The 27,726-nt window shown below is 37.6% G+C and overlaps 1 protein-coding gene across 2 annotated transcripts; it reads left to right on the forward strand.

Annotated features, from left to right (window-relative positions):
* Positions 1-44: 44 nt before the first annotated feature.
* On the forward strand, positions 45-26,521 carry RNMT (RNA guanine-7 methyltransferase). 2 transcript variants are annotated; one of them, XM_082853361.1, is made up of 11 exons: positions 45-86; positions 2,314-2,772; positions 5,174-5,309; positions 8,409-8,534; positions 10,997-11,112; positions 12,156-12,337; positions 12,865-13,029; positions 16,003-16,120; positions 17,315-17,416; positions 18,345-18,378; positions 21,510-26,521. In XM_082853361.1, exons 2-11 carry the CDS (start codon positions 2,356-2,358, stop codon positions 21,545-21,547), a joined length of 1,434 nt encoding a protein of 477 aa, XP_082709487.1. In that variant the 5' UTR covers positions 45-86; positions 2,314-2,355; the 3' UTR covers positions 21,548-26,521. The 2 variants fall into 2 exon arrangements, with proteins under 2 accessions (XP_082709487.1, XP_082709486.1); XM_082853360.1 differs by having other exon boundaries at positions 18,345-26,521.
* The last annotated feature ends 1,205 nt before the right edge of the window (positions 26,522-27,726 follow it).

A 27,726-nucleotide genomic window follows, 5' to 3' on the forward strand; every position in this document is an offset into this window, starting at 1 on the left:
CATGACCCGCGGTCTCCGGAAGTGGCGTCACAGCGTGCGCGTGGCGCGGAGCCGCTTCCGCAAACAGAGTCGCGGATGGCTGGACGGTGAGTGTGTGGTTGCAACGCTGGGTTTCGTACTCTTTGTGTGTAGCCGCGCCCGACCCGGTGGAAGAGGCCCTCAGACCGCTGGCAGTGCCGGGTCCGTGGGCGCTGACGCCCCTCCGCGCAGAGCCGGCCCGGGTTCGGGAGGCCCTAGAGCGGCTTCAGGCCCGCCGGGCTGCCGGAGCCGGAGCGGCCGGCCGCCTGGCCTGCGTAGTGGACTGGAACCTGAGCCGGGCGGCGCCGGGGCAGCTCAGTGAGTCCTCGGGCTCGAGGAGACCCGGCCCGCCGGCGGGTTGGGCGTGGAGCTCACCTGCTTGAGCTCGAGTCCCCGGGCCGGCGGTTCCCGTGAAACCTCGGGTGTGACTGCCGCGCAGGTCACCGAGATGCAGGTGTGGTCGTTCATGCGCATCTGTGTATCTGTCGACTCTGTACCTGAGTTCTTCCTCGAGGGTTCCGAAGGACAGCCCTCTTGGGTCTGGACCTTACTCTTTGTTCACTTTAGACGCTCGGCCTCAGGCTTATCCATCTCTGGGTTCGTTTGGAAATCCGTGTCGTTTATTCTGACCGAATTGTCTTTAGACCATCTCATCTGTGGAAATATCACAGATAAATATAAATAAAATTAACTTTTATTCCCAACAGTGAATTTAGATATTACATTTACAGCTAAAATTATTTATAGCTAAGGATAAGTTACATTGGTTTATTTGAAATTAAAACCAGTTTCTATTTCCTTATTAAGAAATAAATGGTAGGGAGGAGAGGATAGGGACTTGATAATTTGGTGGATAGTTTTACTAGATAATCATTTTAAGCAGTATTCATAAAATTACATTTCTGGGTAATTTTTTTCTCTGTGAGTCATTTCTTCCTGTTTTGGCACGTTTTGGTATTTTGTTACCTCAAACCTTGGGTAGTGAAAGTTAATATCCCTTGAAACCCTTCCCGGTTTAGAGTGACTTGTTTTTACCCATTCCATTAAGCGACTTTATTTCTTATTCTGTTTCTTTACAGGGAACACCCCCTGCTTCATAATTTTCAGGTTCTGAATTTCCTGAATCTCACTGATTTTTGGACTTTTGCTTTTTCTTTTACATTTGGTTTGAATAATACAGCCTAACATTTTAATAGTGTATCAGCTGTAAACTTCTTGAAGACTAATTCACATAGTGTCTTATTGAGCTTCTCTGTAGTAGGCGTTCACTCAACTTGTTGAATGACTTAATAAATTCCTGTCCAATAAATAGCTCACTTATTTTTCTCCCCCTCCCATTTCACACATAGGCTTAAGAACATTTGAAAGAGACTAATGGTCATTAAGTTGCAGGCTGGGTCTTGAAACTTCTTGTCCACCCATTTCTACTTTCTTCACTTTCTACCTAATTCTGACACCCATTACGAAGTAAGGATTTTAGAATTCAACTGTAGGTTCCCAGACTTCTCCTGTTCTTGGCTTTCAGTGTCCCTAGGCCAAAAGAAATACCTAGCAGTTTCCCTTACTAAATAGTTTAGTCCAAACAATTTAATAAGCGTGTCCTAACAACTTTGTATTTAAAAATAATGCATGGATTGAAAAAAAATTGTGTTTAATTCTTAGCTAACCACGAATGCATACTAGTGGAATATGTACATCTGTTGAGTACTGGATATCTTCTCAAGCCTTGAGATCGGATTTGACATCAACTTCGTTTCCTGTTTTACACTGATTTTCTGTGGTACCACCAGTCTCAGCTTCACAAGGTTCTGGTGTCATTTAAAGAAATGTAGTGCAATCTACTCAGTTAAAACTATGCTCTATTTGAAGCTGTATCTGTGATATTTTCCAGATGTCAGATGTCACTACCTTTGCCTTAAATTTTGAAATATTCTCCTGTGCCCATATCAGTTTGTTATAGTGTCCATCGCACATTTGGGGAACCAAGGCTGTAGGGTAAGGATCAGGATAGAAATGGAACTGACTTCATTTACCACGACTTCGTCAGTTTTAATGCCAATGGTGACTTTTATGGACAAGATTGTAGAAGTGTTCCGGGATTATAATTAGTACTTCCACATTAGCATTTTCAGAAATTCATATGCAATATATATCAATATTGTTTTCAATATTCTTTAATGAGGTTTTTTAAACTCTTAGTTGATCACTGAAATTAAATGACTAGTTTCTGGTTTAAATTGTTTTTAAAGTCTTAGCATTACGTTTACAAGTAATATGAAATTTTTGCCATTCCAGTGTTAGTTCATGAAGTTTTACCATCTATTTAAGTAATCAAAAATGGAAAATTCTGCAAAAGCAGAGGAATGTGAAAAGATCTCTCGTGAAGAGGCAAAAACATCAATAGATTCAGAAACAGAGTCTTCATGCATTGTTAATGAAAACACAACCTCTCCTGGGACTGGGCTTTCTGAAAAGGCTCCTACTTGTGGGCAAGTAGACACTCCAAAAAAGAGAAAAATGGAGTTTGAAGATGATCTTGTAAAGGAAAGTTCTAGTTGTGGGGAAGACACTCCATCCAAGAAAAGAAAACTTGATGCTGAAATTGCCCCAGAGGAAAAAGATTCTGGTGGTGATGAAGGCATTTCAAGGAAAAGAAGAATGGAAACTGATGGTTTTCCAGAAGATGAACCTACTGGAGATGGCACTCAGAAAAGGAGAAAAATAGAACTTGAAGATGTTCCTGAAAAGCAAAAGGTATTTTGAGTGTATTTTATTTTATTCATAATGGAATATGTCAGATTGAAATCTGGAGCAGTTGTGAAATAATATCTTTTTTTTACATAATTTTAATAACTTAAGAATGTTCTTTTTTTTAATTTAATTTTTATTTTATATTGGAGTATAGTTGATTTACAATGTTGTGTTAGTTTCAGGTATACAGCAAAATGATTCAGTTATACATATACATATATCCATTCTTTTTCAGATTCTTTTCCCATATAGGTTATTACAGAATATTGAGTAGAGTTCCCTGTGCTGTATAGTAGGTCCTTGTTGATCGTCTATTTTATATATAGTAGTGTGTATATGTTAATCCCAAACTCCTAATTTATCCCTCCCTCCCACCTTACCCCTTCAGTAACCATAAGTTTGTTTTCCAAGTTTGTGAATCTATTTCTGTGTTGTAAATAAGTTCATTTGTATCATTTTTTAGATTCCACATATAAGTGTTATCATGATATTTGTCTTTCTCTGACTGACTTCACTTAGTATGATAATCTCTAGGTCCATCTATGTTGCTGCAAGTGGCGTTATTTCATTTTTTTTATGGCTGAGTAATTTTCCACCGTATATGTGTACCACATCTTCTTTATCCATTCCTCTGTCATGGACATTTAGGTTGCTTCCATGTCTTGGCTATTGTAAATAGTGCTGCAGTGAACATTAGGGTGCATGTATCTTTTCGAATTCTGGTTTTCTTTGGATATATGCCCAGCAGTGGGATTGCTGGATCATATGGTAGTTCTATCTTTAGTTTTTTAAGGAACCTCCATAGTGGTTGTACAGTTTGTACCAGTTTACATTCCCACCAACAGTGTATGAGGATTCCCTTTTCTCCACACCTTCTCCAGCATTTATTGTTTGTAGACTTCTTGATGATGGCCATTCCAACCCGTGTAAGGTGATACCTCACTGTAATTTTGATTTGCATTTCTCTAATAATTAGTGATGTTGAGCATCTTTTCATGTGCTTTTTGACCATCTGTAGGAATGTTCTATTTTTAATAGACATCATCTTAAGATAGAGTAGGGTTTTAACTCTTGTAATTTAGTTATTTTCTATGTAGGTACAACTTCTACTAATGAGATAATTTTTATCTTATTTTGGAAATCTTATTTAACTAGAAACTTGAAAGGTAGTTTTTATAGTTTGCTTTTTCTTAGTACTTTCAAAAACACAACAGTGTAAGGTCCAGATGATTTAATTAGGTGTTCCTAATTAATTTTTAAATTTTGTTTCCCTTTTAACTAGGTGTTCATTTTTTTCCCTTTTTAATTAGGTGTTCATCTCTTTTTTTTCTTTTAATTAGGTGTTCATCCTTTTTTTTTCCTTCGTAATTAGGTGTTCATCTCCTTTGTGTCTGAAGTATTTGAGATTATCACTTACAATGATAAATATCAAGATGATACCCAGCTTTACATTTTTTTCTTAATGTAATTCCTTAAACTATGGTGTTTCCACTTCTTATTAGGGTAGTTACATACAATTTTAGCTAAGCCTGGTATTTAGCAAGAATATTATAAAGCAAGGGATAGCAAGTCATTTTCATCTGGAAATACTATATTGTGGCGGGATCTGAGTTGGAATCTGGATTACTCAATGAATGAGTAAAATTCTGCCATCACTCCTCAGGAAGAAAGTAGCAGATAAGCCACATGTTTGTCATTGGTGGAATGCAAATCTTTGTAACAGAGAGGAGCTTGTATCATAAATGTAGTTTTTAAACTTTTACTAGCAGTGGAACCCTTTTTTCAAGTGAAAATCATAAACCTTTTACCTATTTTACATGTCAGATGAAACACTTTGGTTGAGCAGGGGAGTGGGGGGATCTGAAGCCCTTTACCTTCCTGGCATTTTTGCAGAATGCTTAGGGTCTTAGATAGAGAGCACAAATTGAAACTTGAATTAGGTTAATAGCAAATAATAGAAATCACTGACACTGAACATAGCCTGTTGAGTTCCCATCTCTTTGTGTATATTATCTCACTTAATGCCCACAACAATTTTATAGTAATATAATAAATGTATTATTTCTATTTTATATTCTTGTAGGAACTTCATCCACTGACTGACATTTACTGAATTGAATAAATCAGAACTCTGGAAGAGTACTGGTTTTATTAATACATTAACACCAAAATTCTATAGATGAAAATCAAGATGAAAATTTTTTAAATCAGGAGATGTTTTTAAAAATAGGGAACAGGGGAAAATCTTCCATGTGATTATAATTAGGATTTCTGTGGTTATGCCATTGCTGAATGAAGTTTACCAATTTCAGTAGTATTTTATCCGTATATAGGTCAGATGCTCTTTTAGACTAATTTATTTCATGTTCAGCTTCTTAATTTTATTCAATTCTTTTATTTTCAGAACTTGGAAGAAGGACACAGCTCAGCAGTGGCCGCTCACTACAATGAACTCCAGGAAGTTGGTTTGGAGAAGCGTAGCCAAAGTAGAATTTTTTACCTAAGAAACTTTAATAATTGGATGAAAAGTGTCCTCATTGGTATGTTTGTTTTTTGATTTATAGTTTTGAATTTTTAATTTCAGCTTATGTCTCATTTTTACTCCCCAAATGGTTAATCATACACAAAGCTACTAGGTCTTTAGTTACCATTCATTTAATCATCAAAGCTTGGCTTTATGAGACTGGAGCCAAAACTGAAACTAAGCCTTTTAGGTAAATTTTTTTCATATTTACTTATGATTGACTACATAAGATAGCAATGAGTGTTTAATTAATATTAAGTTGATGAGTTAATCAGGCTTTCAGAAGGCAGCGTGCTTTTACATTTAGAATCAAGCTAACCTAGTGCTATTAAATAATCTATTTTACTCTAATAGTTTTGGAGCAATGATATATTGTTGAATTAAACATTTGGGTTCCATTAGGTCAAGAAAATGGACAGTGCCATGATCTTTTATCTCTAGGCCTTTAATGAGTTGGTAAAGGTCATCATGTGTATTGATTGTCCATTGAACTTGTTTTTTCTTCTGGGGAGAAATAAAGTTTACTTTGAGGATTGATGAAGACATTCAGCTTTTTAGACAGCATTTTATGTATGGAAACTCACCTTTGATATTAAAATGGAAGTCAGTGGAGGAAATATGATTCAGAATATATTTATTGCTTTGTGTATCAAGTATATTAAATAGTCACTTACCTGAGATTAGAGAATTTTTAAAAGCCAGTAGATTTTGGAGTTTTTCACAAAAAGGTTTTTTTTAAATTTTGGTTTCTGTTTTTGTTTTCTAAAAAGCCAACCTCAGAAAAAGTGAGAATGCTTTCATATTTACACTGAAAAGAATAAAGTGCTAATTATGGCTACTTTCTACTAGTTTTAACAATAATTTAGTAATTTTAAAAGATAAATTATCCGTTCTGAGAAGTGTCAGGAGTGGGAACTATACTCATTATTTCGAACACATTTTAATATTTTTCTTTGTTTTATTACAAAAATAAGACTTATTTGACTCTGCTACTTGTCAGCCAGGGTAAATGAATAAACGAACTTCTTTTTATTTATTTATTTATTTTTTAGGTTACTTATGGCATTTTTGCTCTATACTCGTAATCTTTGGTTGCTGTTCCTAATTTCTTTTCAGTTTTTCTCTTCCTTTCCTCATCATCCTCAGTAATGCAGATAAGTTATCATTGAGTATTTTTCCTAATGTGTTGTTTATTTATGTATTTATTCATTGAGTAAATATTTTTAAGTTCAGCACTATTTTTCACATTGTTAGTTGTATTATTTTTATAAACAGGGATATGGGTAGTTTTTAAAAATACGTATGTCAGACTTGGCAAAAATTTATCTCTCAGCATATTTATGGTATTATTTCTTCTTCAGCTGTTCCAGCAACTCTCTCAGTGGGTGCTTTGCTATCTGCACCTGTCTTTCTGGTCCTGCTGTAATCAGTGTGGTCTGTGCCAAATTCCCTTGCTGCCTTTTTTCTTTCTCTTCTCAACACCCATTCTTTGTCATTCATTTTCGCTTCCTTGTTGCTGCTTATAGCTAGTGATAGTTGAGTATGATGCTTGAATGTGATAAAGATATCTTTGAATAATGTTTCATGAAGATTTCCCCTCTCATTAATCTTATGTGGAAATAAAGAGATTTTATAATTCTTATTTTCACTCTTTCCGTATCATATTTTATGCTGTTTTTTTTTTTAAGATTCATAGCAGAAAGTTGAATATGGAACACTTGTACTTCTGTGACAGTGAAAGGCAGAAGTACTTATACAGAATATTCTAGCAGTCAAAATAGTACACATAAGAAATAGAAAACATTAAACTCAGAATGATAGACAGGAAGAGTAGATCTAGGATTCAGTATTTTATCCAATTTTAGAATTGCTGAATATTTCATTGTCTAAGAATATTAATATGCCTTTAACTTATGTTTGAACCATTTGGCTATTGATGTAAGGGACATGCTAATGTTATTCGTTGGATCTTAATGTGATTTGGTAGATTGGGATAAAAGACTCCATTTTTATTTCAGAGTTTTTAAGAATTCTGATGATAGTAAAATTAAGAGGTATGTATAGTTTTTTGACTAGTTTAGAGGTAAGCTTGACATCTTTTATCAAAACCAAGGTCTCTTGTGATCCCATAATTATTACATGTATAGTAAGCTAAACACTTAGCTTTGGAAAGAGAACTACAAAAAATTATGAATAATTTTTTTCTTATCATGAGCAAGTGTTGGGTATTCTTGTATTAATTAGAATTTAAAATGTTTGCTGTTGACCCACCAAGGTCATGTGGCTTCTTTGTACTATTAAACTTCTTTTTAATAAAATGAGAGAGAAAAAATAAAATGTTTGCTATTTAATGTTGAATCAAATTCTGAAAATAACCTTCAAAAACCTGTCTTAGCTTCTAAAATACCAGACACATACTCTTTCATCTTTAATGCTGAGGATCAAGTTAATTAACTCTTAGTCAAATTTTGAAATATTTTCTAGAAGTTATGAATTAATTACATAAATGAATGTGTTTATATTACACTAAGTCCCCTACACAAGAACGAGTTTTGTTCTGAGAGCACGTACATAAGTCCAATTTGTTTGTAAGGCCGACAAAGTTAGCCTGGGTACCCAACTAACACAATTGCTTTATAGTACTATACTGTAATAGGTTATCATAACTTCTCACACATATAATACATAAAAAACAAACATAAAATATTTTTAAACTTAAAGTACAGTTCCTTGAAAAGTACAGTAGTACATTACAACAACCCGCACTTCTTAGCAGTACCAGCTACATCACCACTGCTTTTACAATAGCTTCTGGACCTTCGGGGCTTGAAATAATACTGTACTACTGTACTCTGTACAGTACTTTACCGTAAAATACACAAAAGCACAATCACTTGTAGAGCATGCATGTGAAAATGTACGCCAGACACATGAACTAACTTACGTGATTGGACATAACGAACACACATTCACATCTTTGAAAGTTCTCTAGTTTGAATGTAGGGGACTTACTGTACGTGTCAGGCAGAAGTTAGTAGGTTATTAGGGGTAACAGTTTATGCTTTAGTAAAAATGGAGAAGAGATCATTTATTATGACTTAATTTTCTCTTTTAGGAGAATTTTTAGAAAAGGTGCGACTGAAAAAAAAACGTGATATCACTGTTTTGGACCTGGGATGTGGTAAAGGTGGAGATTTGCTCAAGTGGAAAAAGGGAAGAATTGACAAGCTAGTTTGTACTGGTAAGACAGATAATGGCATGGGAAAGAATAATTTGTGGTCTGTCAGGTAAATGTAAATAAGAAAGACCTCATTATGGACATAATACCAAAATACCTTACCACAAGATGTCTGGGGGCTAGGCATGAGATGGGTGTTTTCTAAAATGAGTAATGAGACTTTACTGATGGTGTTAAAAGCAAGGATGATTGGAGTCATGTTGGACTCCATGTTTGAAGCACAAACTTGGAAAGGCTTTCACTGGTCAAAGATAGGATAGTTTCTTCATTAAAAAAGAGAGTGATTACAAGGGACTTCCCTGGTGGCACAGTGGTTAAGAATCCGCCTACAAATGCAGGGGACACGGGTTCGAGCCCTGGTCTGGTAAGATCCCACATGCTGCAGACCAACTAAAACTAAGCCCGTGCGCCACAACTACTAAGCCCGTGTGCCTAGAGCCCGTGCTCCGCAACAAGAGAAGCCACCTCAATGACAATCCTGTGTACTGCAACAAAGAGTAGCCCCCACTCGCCGCAACTAGAGAAAGCCCGCGCACAGCAACAAAGATCCAACGCAGCCAAGATTAATTAATTAATTAATTAATTAATTATTTTTAAAAGACAGTGATTACAGTGGATTGAAACATGAAATAAAGGGGAAAAATCTCGTTCACACTTGGAGGGAGCAAGGAAACTTACTCATTCTGAAATTCATAAACTAAGGGAGGAGGTGACGAGTATTTATCTTCTCTAACCCTGTATAAACCATATTTCAACGTAACCAAATGGTTGAAAAGAAAAATACCTCTTTATTGAAAAATCATGATGAATAAATTTTTCCACGCTTGGTAAATAATAGATCTAAGCTATTAGGTGAAAAGTTGATAGGAACTTAACTGGATGAATCAAGTGCCTGAATCTGCTGGTCAGTCTTAACCCTGAAGAGGGACAAGATGATGTCATGTTCCTTGCTGTGGGAAGTGCCCAGCACCACCTGTGGAGTAGTATTGCCTAAATCGGCACTTGTCAAAGTTTTTGGTTTTATGACCACAGTACATTCTTAAAAATGATTGAGGACCCCAGAAAGCTTTTGCATATGTGGTTATATCTGCTGATTATAGAAATTAAAACCAAGAATTTAAAAAATATTTATTACAGATAAAATGTAGTGAGAAGACTGGCATTTTAAAAGTACTTTTGCAAATTCCTTTAGAGTCTGGAATAATAGAAGACAACTGGATTCTCACACCTGTTTCTGCATCAATATGTTTTGATGTGTTATTTTATTTGATGAGTAGTTGTGAAATGGAGTATTTTAATAGCCTTTTCAGATAATTGAGGATATTCATCTTTGATACTACATCAAAATTCGGCAAGTGGTAGTTCCTTTAAAGGTTAGTTACAGCGTGGAATCTGAAACCATATTGGTGAACTTTTTGTGTTCTGTTATATTTAAATCCATTGGTCTATCTTGCACTTCGCCCTGCAAGATTTTGTAATATTTGGAAAATAATGTTCACTAAAGTTATGCAAATCTTCTAAATGTTGACATCAGGAAATCACATTTGTTTAATATCACCATCGGTCAGAAAAATCTTAAGTATTGGGAAGATGCCCAGCCGGTGGTGGTAGATAAAAGTTTGTCAGAGTTGGAACTTTCACTTGAAAGCTCAAATTTATCATTGGTAACAAATACAGTCCGTAGTTTTCATGAAATGACAGGCTCGTTTTTTTCACTATGAAGAAAAGGTCTGCCAAATTACGAAGTCTGAATAACCAGTTTGTCTGTCAGTGGTTCTTTAAGTGAAACAATTTTGTGTGAAAAAAGTGGGCAGTACAGCTTACAGCGCAGTCACACCAGTCCTGTTCAGGCAGACTTTGTTATGTAGCAGAAATGTTTTGAAGATTTCATAAAATTAATTTTTACTGCTTATCAAGGACATTCTTAAATGAAATTGGATTTTTTTCCCCCTTTTTTCTTTCTGTGCTGGCTTATAGCAGTGAAGAATATATCAAGTATTACCAGTACCATTGGTGCCCCTACCTTGTATTCATGACAAAGTACCCACCGTTACTTTTGTACCTGCAGTGCAAATCTCAACACTGGGAAAAGGCAAATAACATTTTATTAAGAAACTCTAAAGAGCTGGGCGTATAGTGTTAGGTTTTATAATCCAAATTGGAATTTAAACTTTCTGCTTTTAACTTTGAATAAGCATTTAAAAATCATGGTAGAACTTTTCTGTTGTCACTACCTATTGAGAAAGTGGTTAATTCCTTTTGAAAAATAAGAGGGCATTTCCATTGGAACAAAAGACTTTCTTCTCTTTTGTTTTGAAGGAAATAGAACGTTTTTGCTTTTCTAAGGCTAGATTCGCTGCCAAAGTTTAAAAGTTGAGATGAAGTCTAGATTTGTGCCATTTTTGCATTTCTGTTTTAACTCTGTGGGCCTTTGTTGACATTACTAATACCCGTCCCCCTTCCAGATATTGCTGATGTTTCTGTCAAACAGTGTCAGCAACGGTACGAGGACATGAAAAATCGTTGTCGTGATAATGAATATATTTTCAGTGCAGAATTTATAACTGCTGATTGTTCAAAGGTATGTATTTTTTAAATTTGTTTTTATATTTTAGTATGAGTAAATGGTTTGCTTTAAAAATCAGCTCATTTTTTAAAAATTTGCTTTGAAACATTAAAAATCTTTAGGACATGGATTTTGAGTTTCAACTAGAAATTCCATTAATGATAAATTTCCTTAAATGACCCAGTGAATACTTCTGGGAATTTTTAGCTTTTAATACTTTTACTTTGGAAATCATTTGTTGCTTCTCTGTTTGGACACGATTTATTTTCTAGTATTTTGAAATAGATCTGCACTTCATTTTGTTTACCTTGTAATTTGTTTGGGTGGTTTCCCAACATATCACAGTCTGGTGACACCTGTTTCCAAATCTCTTTAACAGCTAAAGTTCAAGACTATAGAGGCACTCGAAATGCTGGAAGTACCCCCCTTGAACATTTCTTTTCTGACTCCTTAGCTCATTGAACTATTATAGATACCTGTAACCCTACACATTTTGTTTGCAGTTGTGAAAGTGGAAGGAAAAGTGCTAGAAAGTTGGAAACCTTTAAAAACACTTCTGCGTTTTAAAAAGATGTCCCAGGGAGTTCCCTGGTGGTCCAGTGGTTAGGACTCAGTACTTTCACTGCCGTAGCCTGGATTCAGTCCCTGGTTGGGGAACTAAAGATCCCGCAAGCTGCATGGCGCAGCCTAAAAAGTAAAAAATGTCCCAAAGACCAGCTTTGTGTTTTTTTTTAAACCCAAGTTACTGTTCAACATCATTTTACTTCAGTTTTCAAGTAAAGCCAGTTAAAGGTTCAACTTAAATGTCATGTTTGATATATTTTTTAGCATTATTTCAGAATCTCTAGTTTTTAAAATTACTGTGAAAATGGGAATCAAATTCTATTGAATCAGAAAGAAAGAACGTTTTTATTATGATCTTTATGATATGTAATGAGAAAGAGTAGGTTGGTGGGAGGTCATGTCTACTTTTAAGGATCCTAATTCTAGAAATTAATACACTAAATTTTTATGTCGCAGCCAACTTCAAAGTCTTGACCCATTTTAATTTGTTTCAGGAACTTTTGATTGATAAGTTTCGTGACCCAGAAATGTGCTTTGACATCTGCAGTTGTCAGTTTGTCTGCCATTACTCATTCGAGTCTTATGAGCAGGCTGACGTCATGCTCAGAAATGCATGTGAGAGACTGAGCCCTGGAGGCTATTTTATTGGTACCACTCCCAATAGCTTTGAATTGATGTAAGTACTTTTATATGTTGTGGTTTATAAAATACTCAAAATTAAGCTTATTTTAGAGTAGCAAGTGTTTATTAGGAATAAAGTTTACAGAACATGCCATGTTGATCTTATAAGGGCTGAGCACTTTGATAATGTATTTGAGTAGATACTCAAATTTTAAGTTAAAAAGTTAGATTTGCAGATCAACCTTTAAAACATCTTTCTGTGTAAGTTGGAGATTGATGTTACTTCCAGCCAAAAAGCCAGAGGTGGTATTGCTAGACAAACTCCAGATCAGATGTGAGGCATTGGGACTTAACCAGCTGTCAATGATAGTGAAACCTACTTCCAGCATAATTTTATTAGTGAGATTGTTAATGATCTTTTAGTGTATCGCTTCTTAAAAGTAGCTCAAATCCAATTAAAAGCTAATCGTTATAAAATTGCATCATGTGTGTGTCCGCCTCCCATATTTAATCTGATCAAAATAAATTTGACCTAATAACAAATTTAATCTTTTTGTTTTGGTTTGGGGATAACTTTTATAGAAGACGCCTTGAAGCTTCAGAAACAGAATCATTTGGAAATGAAATATATACTGTGAAATTTCAGAAGAAAGGAGCTTATCCTTTATTTGGCTGCAAATATGACTTCAACTTGGAAGGTGTTGTGGATGTCCCTGAATTCTTGGTCTATTTTCCATTGCTAAATGAGTAAGAATGTCATTAATCTGTTAACTATTCTCTTTTTGCGTAAGAGAGAAAGAAAAGGAAAAAAAAATCAGTATTTATGTTTGTTTCTTATTTTAAGTGGGATCCTAAGAAGAAGTATAGCCTTATTTAAAAAAATAATAATAATAACTTCAAATCCAGGGTTGGTGGCATAGGTCTCTTGCAGCCTTACTCATTTAGTTTCTTTTATTCCTGGAATTATTTCATCCTGTAGGCAAGAAAGGGAGCCTGTTGCCTGCAAGTTGTGGAAGAAAATAACTGACACTATAAATAGCAAAAGACTTGTTTTTAGGTAACTGCTGGTACTTTGGTAACATAAAATGAGTCTTCCCAAAGTAGAGATCCTCCTTTTGACAGGGATAGGTATTAAAAGTTGTTTTATATTTCGCTATAGCTTATGAAATGGCCTCTGTCTCACGGGCAATGGCAATAATAAATTGATTATTCAGGAATTCCTGATTCAGGAATGTATTCACTCATGCACCTGAATTCCTAGGAGTCCTGGCAAACCACAGGCACAGGGAAAGCTAGGGTTTCAGGTAAGGCCCCAAGGCCTTTTCTTGGTCTTGGGGGTCTCCCTGATAGGGAACGTGGAAGAGTCCAGTTAAATGCAGGCCATGTCACAGCTGACCAAACTGCATTTCCTTCTTTTTAAAACAAAGCCTTTATTAACTGAGGAAGAGGAAGAGCTTTACTTTTTTACTTATATTTGGCTGGTGATTATTTGAATTGTTCAGGCAGCTTGTAAAATTATGGGTGTAGGATTTTCAGGAGTTCTACAATATATAAAAATTATATACAATAATATGAGAAAATGAAGTAGCATGTGACTAAACATGGAAAATACTATGCACAATTTATAAATATGAACTATAAAATTAAAAAATTTATATCACATTTTCCTTATAATTAGCAAACTTTGGGGAAATGTTATGCTCTTCAATTTTATGAAAGAAAAATATTAAACATTTTTAGTATGTTGTTTTATATGATTGGTATGTTAGCTTGGTGTTTGGGGTTGACAAAGTTGGTGATTTAAGTATACACCAAAATATAAAGAATAATATGAAAGTTTTTTTTAAAAAAATGCTAGGCATACACTAACAATTTTTTTTGCTTATATTGCCTAATGATTATAAACATATAAAGTCATAAAGTATCACTTTAATATTTTAAATTTTTTTAAATTATTTAAGACAGGTATTCATTCAGGGAGACAATCAGAAAATGCATAGGGATTTTGAGATACCCTTCTGCTATTTCGTTAATTAGCTTTTACATGGCAAACCTATTCAGATTGGTCAAATTGAATCTCAGTTCTTTGTAATTATGGTATTTCTTAGGGTTAAAGCTTGGTTTCATTTGTAAAGTCTCATTTTGGATATTTATGATAGAAAATGAACTACCTGGAATAGAAGAGGCTTTTATATTTACTCATGTTGTCTTTCCAAGGAGGGCTAATGCTAATTACAGGGACTCCTGCCTTACGTATGCCTCTTACATGCAAATCCAAGTGGCCCGCAAATGTTTCCTTCACTCTGTCCCCTCATCTGTCACCTCACAAGTCCCCTTTCAGACTTTTTCCCTTTCTTCCTCTCCTCCTTTTGTGCTACCTGAAATCATCTTCAGGTTCCCTTTTGTTGTCTACAGCTACATAGTAATCAACTTCAGCAAATGCACTCGGAAAAAATAACACACGCAAAGCATAACGGGAGACCTAATGTCATTGAGGATTTAAGGAAGCCACCTTGGAAAAAGTGATGTTTAAGTCAACATCTAAAGGCTGTCTAGTTGGCCAGTTGGAGACTGGAAGGGAGAGTGTTCCAGGCGTAAGGGACCCCGAAGTGGGATGGACAGAGCTTGGCTAGTTCAAGGAGCTGAAGGAAAGCCATTGTGACTGGGCCTTAAGGAATCAGGGCCCAGCTGGCTCAAGATGAGGCAGCACTCCTGTATAAATGAGTGCCTTAGAGGCCATGTTAAAGGCTTTTGAATTGTGCCCTAAGTGTGCTGGAGAGCCAGTGAAGGGTGTGAAGGAGGGACGTGACCTGTGCATTGCTAAAAGCATAATCTGGCTGCAGTTGGAAAATTGGTTGAGGGAGGGTAAGAATAGCAGCGAAACGAGCGAAGTGGTACAGCTGTGTGGTGATGGTGTTGGAGCAGGATGGTGGCGAGTGACGGGGTCAGAAGTGGGCCTGTTTGAAGTGTGTTGTATAGGTAAACGGAGAGGACATAGTGGTGTGCTGAACACTGGGCATAGAGAGGGGGAGGCGTGGATCGTTAGATAGATTTACTGAAATAGCAAAGACTGGCAGAAGAACAGGCTAGTGGGATTCAGCCCTGGAGGTGGAGAGTTAGAGCACACCTGTGACAGTCCTGGTGGAGATTTCTAGGGAGCGGTGCAGTGACAGAGGCCAGGACTGAGCTACCGTAGCTGTTGGCAAGCTGTATACGTCAGGGAGTGACAGTGAGCAAGGTTCTGGGCCACACTTTTCAGAACCATGACATTTGGAAGTTGGGAAAAGAAACCTGTAAAACAAACTGTGAAGAAGTAGTTCAAGATGTAGGATAAAAATTAATAGTGTATCTTGCCAGGGAATCCAGTAGATGAAAGAGACTATTTTAAGAAGGAAGTTGGCCACTATTTTCAATGCCACTGTGAGGGATCGAGTCAAATGAAATGGAGTTGGTAGAAAAGTGTTCCTTACAGCCTGTGGTCCCCATCTCACAGCCTTTCATTTAATTTCCTGGCCTGTTATGTTACTGGAGTTCCCTGTGACCCAGTGAGATTTAACTGCACATTTCCTTCAGGTCAGTGGTGTGTTGCCCTTCACTCATTTTCCATGGTCCTCTTGTGAATTTGTAGAGGTTTTTAGTTAAGCCCAGAAGGTGTTACTGTTGCGTGTGGAATTACAAATATTTTGGAAGCCTTTTCATTAAATAATCTTTTTTGGACAGAATGGCGAAGAAGTACAATATGAAACTAGTCTACAAAAAAACATTTCTGGAATTCTATGAGGAAAAGATTAAGAACAATGAAAATAAAATGCTGTTAAAACGAATGCAGGCCCTGGAGGTGAGTATTTAGAAAAGGTGTAAAAATTTCAGGTGGTAATAAACTTGTTTGGCTGTCTCTGAGATTTCTTTCAAGGCCATGTACACACTCAGTATTTATATAAGTTACACAGCTTATTGGTGCCAACTCTAGACTCTTCAGCACCTAGGACAGAGCTTTAACATAAGAGTTCTCAACCTCAGGACTGTTGGCATTTGGGGCTGCTCTGTGCCCTGTAGGATGTTCAGCAGCACCCTGGCCTCTCCCCACTATGGAAGTCCAAAAAACTAAATACTTTTTAAACAGCAAACACATAGCTAAATTTCTAATGTCTGATCTTACTGTAGGATACTTATAAAGGGGAAAAAGAAGATAGCAAAGTAAACATTCCTGGATCAGTTTCTTAAAAATTCTTCAGGAAGATGTACATCTAAAGTGGTTCCTTGCTAGCTAGTTTGTTGTAACAGGGCAAAGAAAGGAATTAAAAGAGTATATAACCTTTACAGAGCAGATGGTTGCTACATGAGTGTGTAATTCATTGTTTTTATTTACATGCATTACAAAGCACTTTGTAGTATAAAGAGATGTTAAAATGGATTAAAAATAGTGCTCAAAGTAATTTGAATAAACATTTGTCCAGCATACCTTTTAGAACAGCATTGTTTTGAGGCCCTTCTTCAGATTTTATGTAAATATGGAGACGACCTGTATTGGAGGCTGGATATTTTCCTTCTCTTCTGGAACTCCCAAGGTTCTGTTGACTGAGCATTTCGTTTGTATTATTTCCAGTTGCTGTTCATACTTCCATGGCTGCTAAGTCACCATAATGTTCAAATGAATGTTTAGCCCTTCTGATAACTTCCTTCAGCTTAGAGTCATAACAGAAAAAGCCTTTGACCAGGAGTCAGGTAGGTAAAGGTGTTTGCAGCCAGTGGTCCTTGGTGGCAATTCAGGATGCTATTCAGTCCCTGTGTAGACTCTGTGATTGTAGATACTCTGATCATGCTCAGTGTTGACCATGGCAGCTGCTTTGTTCAGAGAGGATTCCCTTCACTCCTTTTTTTTTCATATTTCAAAAGTATGTGTAGTTTGTATTCCTGAAGTAATACTTAAAGATTACTGTCTTAATTATTTTATTTCAGTGATTGTGTGTTTAATTCTGAATTGTAAATTTCAGTGTAATGTCTCAACTAGGAATTTCACTTGCTTCCCTAGCCATATCCTGCAAATGAGAATTCCAAACTTGCATCTGAGAAGGCGGATGACTATGAACATGCAGCAAAGTACATGAAGAACAGTCAAGTGAGGTTGCCATTGGTAAGTTTTTATTTTTTAACATGCTTTATAGAAAAATGGAAACTTAGGAAATTATTTCACTGATTTATAATACTTGAGTTCACTGAGTTGCAAATCAGATATACAGTAGTCTGTTTCCCCTAAGTTGTGATAACTTTTTATAACTGTAGAATATAGAATAAAATGTACTTTAACGAACTGAGAATGGAGGAAATAAGGATGGGAGAAAAGTTATAGGCTTGGCTTGAGAGTTTTCTTGCTATACCATTGTATCTTTACCTGGACACTACTGACTCGTGGTGTTCCATAGATAAAATTCAGGGGCTTATGAACTTAGATGGGGAAAAATTACATCTTCATTTTCTCTGACTTCTATGTGGAAGTTCACATTTTCCTTAATTATGAATGCTACATAATTATCACTTCTTCAAAATTATATTAGTCACTAAACTTGCCACTGTATATCTTGTTACTCAGTGCCTTTGCAAAGTAGCAAGTACATCACTAAATACAATTTATTTCCTTTGTATGATACATACTTTATTTTGTGATTTCCTTTGTAAAAACACAAAAATCTTATTCCCTCCTGCAGTATTATTTGATGTTTCAAGATAGACCTCTTTTTTTTTTTTTTTTCCATTTTCCAAGTTAAAAATGTAAGCTAGATAATTTTTCCAGTTACACACGAATACCCTCTTTATGCAGATTCACCCTTTGGTTGAGACTCAGTGGTTTAGAGAATTGGCAGGAGCGCAAAAGTGGTGAGAAGATGGCATTAAAGGTTAATCTCATTGATTTATTTTATATTCAGATCACAATAATATTAACAGTAAATTGTATGTGTATTTATAATGAAGTTAGGGTTTTGGAGACCTCTGTCCATTATTGAAAAATAAGTATATATGTACTTGCATATTCAATCTGAAATTTTCTTTTTTTTAAATTTTAGGGAACCTTAAGTAAATCAGAATGGGAAGCTACAAGTGAGTATATCATCAGTGTAGATTTACTGACATTTTCAAAATTGCTTCAAAGTGATTGTTAAAATCTGAAAACTTTAGAATTTTTCTGACATATATTAATTTGTATGAGGGGGTGATTGTGTTATACACAAAATTCCTATAAATGTCTGATTCCCCATCTTGCACAGCTATTTAGTGCCAAGAGAAAATACATGCAGGATGTTCCTTAACGTAAACTTTGACGAGCATTCTTAAACATTTTCATTGTCTACTTGTTACTGTGAAGCCATCTGTATTTGACGTCTTTACCTTACATTTCTGCTGGAAATTTTGGCTTATGGAGCAGTTCCATGTATTTTATTTGATTCTGGCCTCTCTGGCGTTGACAGTGAGGTCATAATAAATACTAGAACATTTAGTGAAGCAGCACTGAGCAGGATGTTTTAGAGGGTGTGTGGTTGGGAACAGCCATGATGTAGAGACATTCTGAAGTGAGGCACCTGTCTTTGGAGGAGAGGTCAGAGGCCTGGCCAGTCTGTGAAGTCCCAGAGCCTCCCTGCCAGGATGGTGATACCCTTATATGGTTGCCCTGAGGACTTAAAAGGTAGTTCCCACTCTTTGGTTAAATATTTGTTGATTATGTTGAAGGAAAAATCAAAGGTAATCAGAGATAACCCATTGGATAAACATTTTGAATATTAACTTACATAAAGATCTATGAAAGGGCTTTGGAGGATAAAAAAATAAATGTTACCTCTCTGCCTTCCAGAAGTGTACTATCCAGTAGAAGAAACAGACATAAATAAGTGACTTCTGGGCACACTGTTTTACATGCTGAAGTTCTTGTAATGGGGAAAACAGATGAAGGAGAGCTTAATAAAAACTAGTGAAATCTGGAAAATAATAATAGTTCGTATTACTGAGTGTTTAGCTTGGGCCCAGTCACTGTTCAAAACTTTTCCTGTGTTATGCCTCGTTTAATCCTCACAGCTTTGTCAGTAGACTACTATTAATTCTGTCTTCTTTTCACAGATAGGAAAGCAGGCAAATAGCTTGGCTGAGGTCAGAGAGCTAGCCCAGGTGCTCCACACTCGCAGCCATGGCCTCATGGACACCTACGGAAAGGAAAATTCTTAGAACTTGCTGATTTGGAGAGAGAGGAAAAGGGAAGAAGGCACACTTTGATCCAGTTTCAGAATATTGGTGACCTCGGTAGAAATGGGATTGGAAGATACTAGAGACGTAATCTCTGACAAACGTAGAAATATGTGCAGAAACCGACACATTTCTTTGGTTTCCCTGGAGTGGAGATATGCCAACTACCTTAGATGTCCCACCAATTCCAAAGTGCCGTGTAACAGAACGACCTAGGTCAAAGGTCGTGATGGTGGTGCTGGCTGCAGATGAGCACTGTATTTTTATATTAAACATGGACTTTAGCAGTAATATACAAGTGAAGAATTAGATGCTCCCAGACAGTTGAAGAAGAGGTGGGTTAGAGAGGAGAAAAGCAATAGGAAAGGAACAATGGCCAAAGGGCAACCAGGGTCAGTGTGTCAGGGTCCATCTGCCCTGTGATGAATTACATTTTTCTAACCTGGAGGGCTTTGTGGGCTGGTGCCACAGTCTAAGAAGCTATATTTTAGACTCCTACTGGTCTAATCATTTAGCGCGTATTACCAGAGCCTGCTGCTCCTCTAGAAGATGCTTTAAATGTGGAAGAAAAGAGAATTGTTGCTGATCTGCTTTTAGAAGTGGTTTAAGTTTCTTTTGTTTAAATCCCAGTTGAAATGCTGGCACAGAAGGTGTTTTATATAATTAGTGAGACTTCCAGAATTTTTGAGTAAGAAAGGAGAGAAAATTATTCACTGCTGATGTGAAATTAAGCGCTGGTTTTATATGACCCTAGATCCAGGCAGGTCAGGACTGCCAGGTTATCTGCAGTGGGTATAGATGTGTTTGGGGTGGGTTTGGCAGCGTTTGCTGCAGAAAGAGCACTTGGAGTGCACGGCAAGCTCAGCAATGCCGGCCTGTCCTGAGCCTCAGGACTTGCCAGTGAGTGCTTTAGGCTGCTCTGCTTCCTTCCCCTCAAGAAGAATCCACAGTGTTGATGATCACCCTGCCTATTTTCTCCCCATCTGTCTATTCTGCTGCCAGCCATATTTATTTCTCCTAAAAGACTCAGGAGCTAGAGAATGAGTAAAGAATAGCATGACCAGAATGATGTTAGGGGAGACTGCCATGGTGCTCCTGTGCAGGCTGGGTTGGAGAGGCCGAGGACTCGAGAATTGGGAGGCCCTTATGTGGTCTGCTGTCCTTCATCCGTCCCCTGTTCTACAGTTGACCCAAGGGGCGAGGCCTCCTCATCACGTGGCTTCTTATCTCGACTTGCTGGGTGAATGTTCTAGTGAACACCCTGAACATTTTTGTGATGTTTTGAGGATTTGTCTTCTCAGTCGTTTTCATAATCATAAAATCTATCAGTATCTTAAAAGAAGATATAAGAAGTTTGAACTTCAGTGTGGTTCAGAATGGGGAACCATAGATGCATTTAGATGTCTTTGAGTGAACACATCAAAGCCGGAAACCTTATTTACGGGAGAGTGCTCTTGGGGCTGGGACTGTCGATTATCATGTGGCTTTTGGCTCACTTTCCTTACCAGGCCCTACGACACAACCACTGGATAACTGGATGAATTTTAACATGCACGTTATATGTGTTCCTTACCATTTTTATTAGGGTTTTTTTCCCCTCCTGAGTAGCAAACTTAGATTACCCCTGCACTCATAGTAGTGCAGTTATTCCAGGTAAAAAGAATTAAATCATAAGGTTTTCCAGTTTTCATTTTCTTTGCTTTTATACTTTTTTTTTTCCTCAAACGGTCAGTAGAGATTTTTAGAGCTGTTAAATTGGTTTTCTCCAGGGCTGTGATGTCACTATTACAGTAAGTGGATATTTGTGTTCAAGTAAGCAGATATGATCCCATATCTGCCTAAGTATGACTCAAAATTATTGAAGAACTCCTAGAAATAATGGAACTTTTCCTTTTCAAAAGCTGCTTGAGAATTTTCACCAAATTATGAACAAGACCAAGATTGTTGCCCTGAGGATGTGAGAAACCAAGCTCTAACTTTAATTGTTTTCTTTTCAGGTATTTACTTGGTTTTTGCATTTGAGAAGCAGCAGTGAGCACATCACATATGCAGTAGCACCAGAACAGCTGTGTTCTTTCTTGTACAGATTTGAATGGTCCATCTTCCATAGATCTGACATCCTTGTTTAATTTAATTATTCTCAACGTGCAGGATGCTGCTGGAAACTACAGTGTATAAATTCAACATTTGCTGTCTGTGACAGATGAACTTTGTGTGTGTATATAAGAGTGAGTCGGGACCTTTGTCTTTAAAAATCTATTTTTAAGTAATGTTCTAAGAATTCCATTTGCCTCCACTCTCTTAGCTCATAAAAATTATAAAATGACTTGTTAAAACCTCTGAGTTCTTTCGCCAGTGCTCTGCTTTGTCCAGTGTTTATTTACAGTATTAAATTTATTGCAGTTGTAGAATTGATGAGAGAGTGGACTGATTCGGAGGTGTGTGTACTTATTTCCTTAGTTAGTGTTTTTCAAGATTAAATGAATTGCGTTCTGTACAATTGAATGTAAGTGTTCAATATATATTGCTAAAATTATAAGTTTAAAACTAAATTTTAGATGGTCATAAAAATTAATTACCTAGAATTTTAACCAGTTATTAAATTTCATTATAAATAATAACTACTTCATTTGCTAATATGATGCAGTTTTAGAACTAGATAGAACATTTCAAATTCCAGCATAAAATTGTTTTGGATTTGGGGAGCTTTCTCTTAAGAGTTTCTTACAATAGCAATGAATGTTTCTAATTATCAAGGATGTAATTCATATCTTTACTGAACCAAAATGCCGTAGGTGCTTTTCTCAACGTTTGGTGAACCTCTCCCATGTGAACCTGTTTGCACATTTTCTTCAGCTTTATATATGGAACTGCAGTTGGGGTGGCGGGGTGGGGAGCGGGCGGCAGCGTGGTGGTAAAGGAAGCTGACTGAGAGACTTCGTAGGAATTCACCCTGATGATGGGTCTGGGTTACGGGTGCTGCATGCTGTAGATCCGTTACCCCCTTTGGCCCAGAAACAACCAGTACCTGCTCCTCTGTCACCACGTTGTACTTGGCACAGTGGGTCTGGCCTCTCGTCCCCATTCACAGTTTGCATGTGCCATTTCAGAACCCTTAAGAGTTATCAGCCCTGGCTTCTTGTGTGACTCTTCGGAAACTGACACCAGTGTGAATTGTTTTTCTTAATTTATCACTGTTTAGAAAACTTGCCAGTTTTTTATATGTAGTGAAAAATTTAAAGAGCAAAGCAGAGCAATTTATACATGCTCCTTTAAAAATCACTTATTTCACGCATGGTTTTTAAAGACATTTCTTTCTGTAATTATCCAGAGAACTTGTTAAAAAACTGTAGTCTCTTAATTTGTTTATGTGTGTTGATTGTTCACGGTGTTAGAGTAGCAGACCTTCTAGCAGGACAACACAGGTTACCTAACTTCCATTCCTTCCACAATCTGTCCATCTCCAGACTGTTACCAGTTTACAGAAATGGTCATTTGCCTTAGTGGTGGTTCACCATAAGTCATTGGGGAAAATAAATAGTAGCAGTTCTGCCTGGTGGCTGCCATTCACCAGCTGCAGTTTGGTGCTGGTGCTGGTGCTGGGGAGGTAGGGGTGGTGAGCTCTTGGTGTTACATGCCCAGGTTCATTTCAGTTCTGGGGGAGGTGCCAGAAAGTATTGTGATAGTTTGGGTAGAGTATGAAAAACTTCTCTGTTATTTCCTACCACTGTCCTCATGTAATGGTCTTAGTTTATTCTAAGCAAGTCATAAGGCATATTTTTAACCTTCTTCTGCTCTCTCCTACTCCATGGGTAATTTGGGAGAGAGAAGAATCCCCAAAGGGTGGAGTAATTTGTGATGGCAAAACCAAGAGGAAAGGAAGGTGGGGTCCCCAGGCCTTTAGTGGATGGAAAGGTGCACAGAGAGCTGGAGTGGGCTCTCGGTCTGAGCGGGCTGGCGTGTGTGGAGGGGTGTGTGGAGCCTCGCCAGAGGGTGCGGCATCCCAGCCATTGCCCTTCGAGCTTTGGTGGCCTTGCTGCCTTCTCTGCTCTTCCTCCCTGACGTCTCCTGCTGCAGTTAGGTGTCTGGGCAGTGATTGAAGAAGAACTGCCATCACCAGGGTAAAAGCTTGTGGGACGATTCCACACACAGTCTAAATATTTGGTGATTTTCTATCCAAGACTAGTGGAAACTGTTAGGAGTGGTAGGATGGCTTTTCATTGTCAAGCCAGTGATGTAAGCTGCTCTTGGAAGTGGCTCAAGGGCATTTTCAGACCTGCCATTCAGTTTGTCCTCTGAGGATGAAAGTAGAAGTGAGAATCAGCTACAGCATTTGTGGAAAGAAATCGTGAGGAATGGGCCGGGAACCTGGCTGGTTGTGGTGTAACTGAGAGCACACAAATGGAACTCTTTGGGCCTGGAATCCAATAAAACAAGGGCCCCACGTAGCCAGTGTTCACGGAGAGAACCTGGCCGTTTCCCACTGCATTCTAAGGGGATTGTCCTAACCTGCGGGTGGTGACTGTGCACTTGGGCCACCAAGCCTCCACTCCAGTGTGACTCCCCAGAGAAATTTGCCTTCAGAGAGAGAAGGATTGATTAGACACTGTGACTTAAATTAACTAATCTTTGTGATGACTCTGAAAGGTAGATTATCAGTACAGGGTTTCCTAGCCTACCCCTCCCCAAACTTGGAAATTGAGGAAGTATGATTGCTGCCTGAATTCATGTTAATAGTATTTATAGGGCATCAGAGCAGGGTGGTGGGGTACAAGTGAGATGGGCTTGGAGGTGGGAGTGATGTGGATCAGCAGAGGAGAGACCACAGAAGCATTGTCAGCTGTCAGCTGTCCAGATCTGCAGTCCCTTTAGCTCTTCTGGGTATTTATTCAGCCTGTCTTAGTTTATTGCATTATGTTATTTTGGTAAGTCTTCAAGTATCCTAATGAGGATTTGGCTTCTTGTGCAAATCTGCCTGTGGGGAAGTACTGCCAGTGTAAATATTCTAGCTACTGAACATGATTAATAGGAAGTGACTTTTTGTTGTCTACCTCAGGTTTTCAAAGTAGAGGCCAGACCCAGGGACCACGGCCCTGTAGTAACAGTTGTACCGTAATGCCCATGGCCGTTTGGTCAAACAGGAAGCATGGATGTATGATATCACCACCTCCCTGGTCGATGTTACATCAAATGCTACACACCTGATAGGAAGTTTCTTCATTTCTCACCCTCTGACAACAGCATTTCATTGAAGGCAGTCGATAACAGTGGCTGATGCATGCATTTATTTAATGATAGACTTATTTAGTAGATATACGTGGGGCTGGGGGACAGCCAGCTCTTCTCCACCTCATGTCCTTCCCAGTTCCTCCTCCGTTCCCATTTAGCCCTGGAGCATGTGTGCCTGCTTCTCACTGCACTACCTAACAAATATAGGGCACACAGGAGTACTCTCCTGGGTTTGCCTGGCGAGACTTGGGTGAGCTCCAAAGCCGTCTGCTACCTAGACTTACCCTAGGCCGTGTGTTCTTGGGGACCGTGTACCCTGGGTAAAGCCATGTTGACAGCTAACATTTACTAAGTTCCTCCCTTATGTCAGTCACTTTTCTAAATGTATTATATGTGATCCTTACAACAACTGTGTGAGGTAAGCACCATTATCCCTGTTTTAATGATGAGGAAATCGAGAGACAGAGAGGACACAAAGTTGCCCACGGCAAAGCCAAGATTTGAACACCCCATAACCCCCAGGTCGGGCCTGCACTGCAGTTGCACATTACATGCCTCCAGGGCGTTAGGCCTAAAGGACTCCTTGCTCATCTGCTACCTGCAACTGGAAACATTAACTATTGGAGCTCCATGCTTTGGGTGCAAAACTGATACTTACTTAAATGTTCCCTGAGAGGAGCATTTACTCCTGAGTAAGGATTTGGGGCAGAGAGAGCAGGAGGGCCCTTGAGTGTACTAGGGAGGAGGGTAAAAAGTGAATAATTCATAGGCAGGAAGGCAAAGGTTTAAACTGGGATTTCACATTTTGGTAGGCCTATTCCTTTAGCAGCCAGACCTAGAGCAAATCTAGTTTGTTAGGGGCTGACACCATTTGGGAGTGGCAGTTAGGAGTTGAGAGGATGGCCGAGAGGAATCATCTCTTCAGTCTGAGCTGATTATCCAGGCAGAGGCACATTATTTTGTTTTAACTTTTTATTGAAGAGTAGCATATATATATATATAAGTTGGTGTTTTTCGCAAACGGAAAACATGCATATGGTCAGCACCCATATCAAACAATACAGAAGCCCCTCCTGCTCCCTTCCAGTAGCTGCCTCCCAAGGGTAACCGCTATCTCAACTTCTAAGAGCATAGGTTACTTTTGTCTGTTTTTGGATGTTATATGAAAAGAATCAAACAGTATATATTCTTTTGTACTGGCTTATTTGGTCTACAGTGTGTGAGATTTTTGTTGCATGTATTTGTACATGGTTCTTTTTCGTGGCTGTATAGTATTCCATTGCGTGAATAAACCACGTTATTTATCCAATGGATGTTTGGTTCATTCCCAGTTTGGGAAATACTATTAATAGCACTGCTTCAAATATTCTAGTCCGTGAACTTTGGGGCACAGGTACTCCTCTCTGCCTAGGAGCAGAATTGCAGGGTCATAGTACAGACATCATGCTAAGCTTTATTGGACTCTACCCAACAGGTTTTCCAAGTTCCAGTTGTCCCACTTTTCACCAACACTCAGTAGTGTCACATAGTGGTATCTCATTGTGGCTTTAGTTTTCATTTTACTGATTCTTAATGACATTGAGCACTTTTCATATGCTTATTGGCCTTTGTCCTTTGTGAAATATCTGTTCAAGTTTTGCCCATTTTTATATTGGGTAGACTATCTTTTTTGTGTTGACTTGTTGGTTTTTAAAATATGTTTATTCTGGATATGAATCCTTTGTGGAATGTATCATATTGTGAGGATATATTTGGTGAAAAGAAGCTCCTAATTTTAATATACAATTTACCAATGTTCTCCTTTATAGTTGGCATATTTTGTTTAAGAAGTCTTTGCATATTCCAACCAAGATCATGAAGATGTTCTTCTGTGTTTTCTTCTAAAATCTTTTTTGTTTTACCTTTCACTTTTAAATCAGAAATCTTACTGAATTTATTTTTGTTAATAGGATTTAAGGTAGAAGTTTTCTCTTATGGATTCCAGTTGTCCCAGCATTATTTATTGAGAAAAACCATCCTTCTCTTAACGATACCAGTTTTCCACCTTTGTCATGTAAAAGGTGATCATATATGTGTGAATTTGTTTCTGGACTCTATTCTGTTTCACTGATCAGTTTGTTTTTCCTTGTACCAGTACCACACCATTTTAATTGTATCTTTATAATGGATCTTATCAATAACAGAATACAAGGATAGCTTTAGCTTGCTAATTGAGTTAATTGAGCAAAGTGGAGAGTGGTACATGATGAATGCATAGAGATAGGTAGGAGTGGGAGAAATCTGTTATTCTAAAGTCAGTAGAAAGCCACAAGAGGATTATATGAATGAGGTCATTTATTCTGTTTTTAAAAGATAACCCGGATCCAGCAAGGATACAGAAGGCTTGGAACAACCCTATCAACCAACTTAAACTAAATGTCATCTATAGAACACTTTGCCCAACAAAAGCAAAATGTACATTCTTCTTAGGTGTACATGAAATATTCTCCAGAATAGACCATAGAACTAATATCAATACAATTAAAAGGATTAAAACCATACAAAGTATTTTTACTACCACAGTAGAATTTAATTAGAAGTCAACAGCAGAAGAAAATTTGGGAAATCCACAAATATTTGGAAATTAAACCAAAAAAGATTTTAATAACTTGTAGGTCAAAGAAGAAATCACAAGGAAGATCGGAAAATATTTTGCACTGAATGAAAATCAGAACACATCAGGATGTATGGGATGAAGCCAAAGCATTGCTTAGAGGAATATTTTTGGCTGTAAACACCTATATTGGGAAGGAAAACAAAGATCTCAAGTCAATAACCTAAGATTCCACTTAAATAATGAGGGGGTGGGAGAACTAAACGCAAAGTAAGAAGGATGGAAATAAAGATTAGAGGGGAAAATAAATGAAATAGAAAACAGAGAAACAATAGAGAATATCAGTGAAATAAATCCTTTATAAACATCAACAAAATTGACACACTTGACCA

This window comes from Leucopleurus acutus, assembly GCF_964270905.1.
Source record: "Leucopleurus acutus genome assembly, chromosome: 13".
NCBI classification, from domain to species: Eukaryota; Metazoa; Chordata; class Mammalia; order Artiodactyla; family Delphinidae; genus Leucopleurus; species Leucopleurus acutus.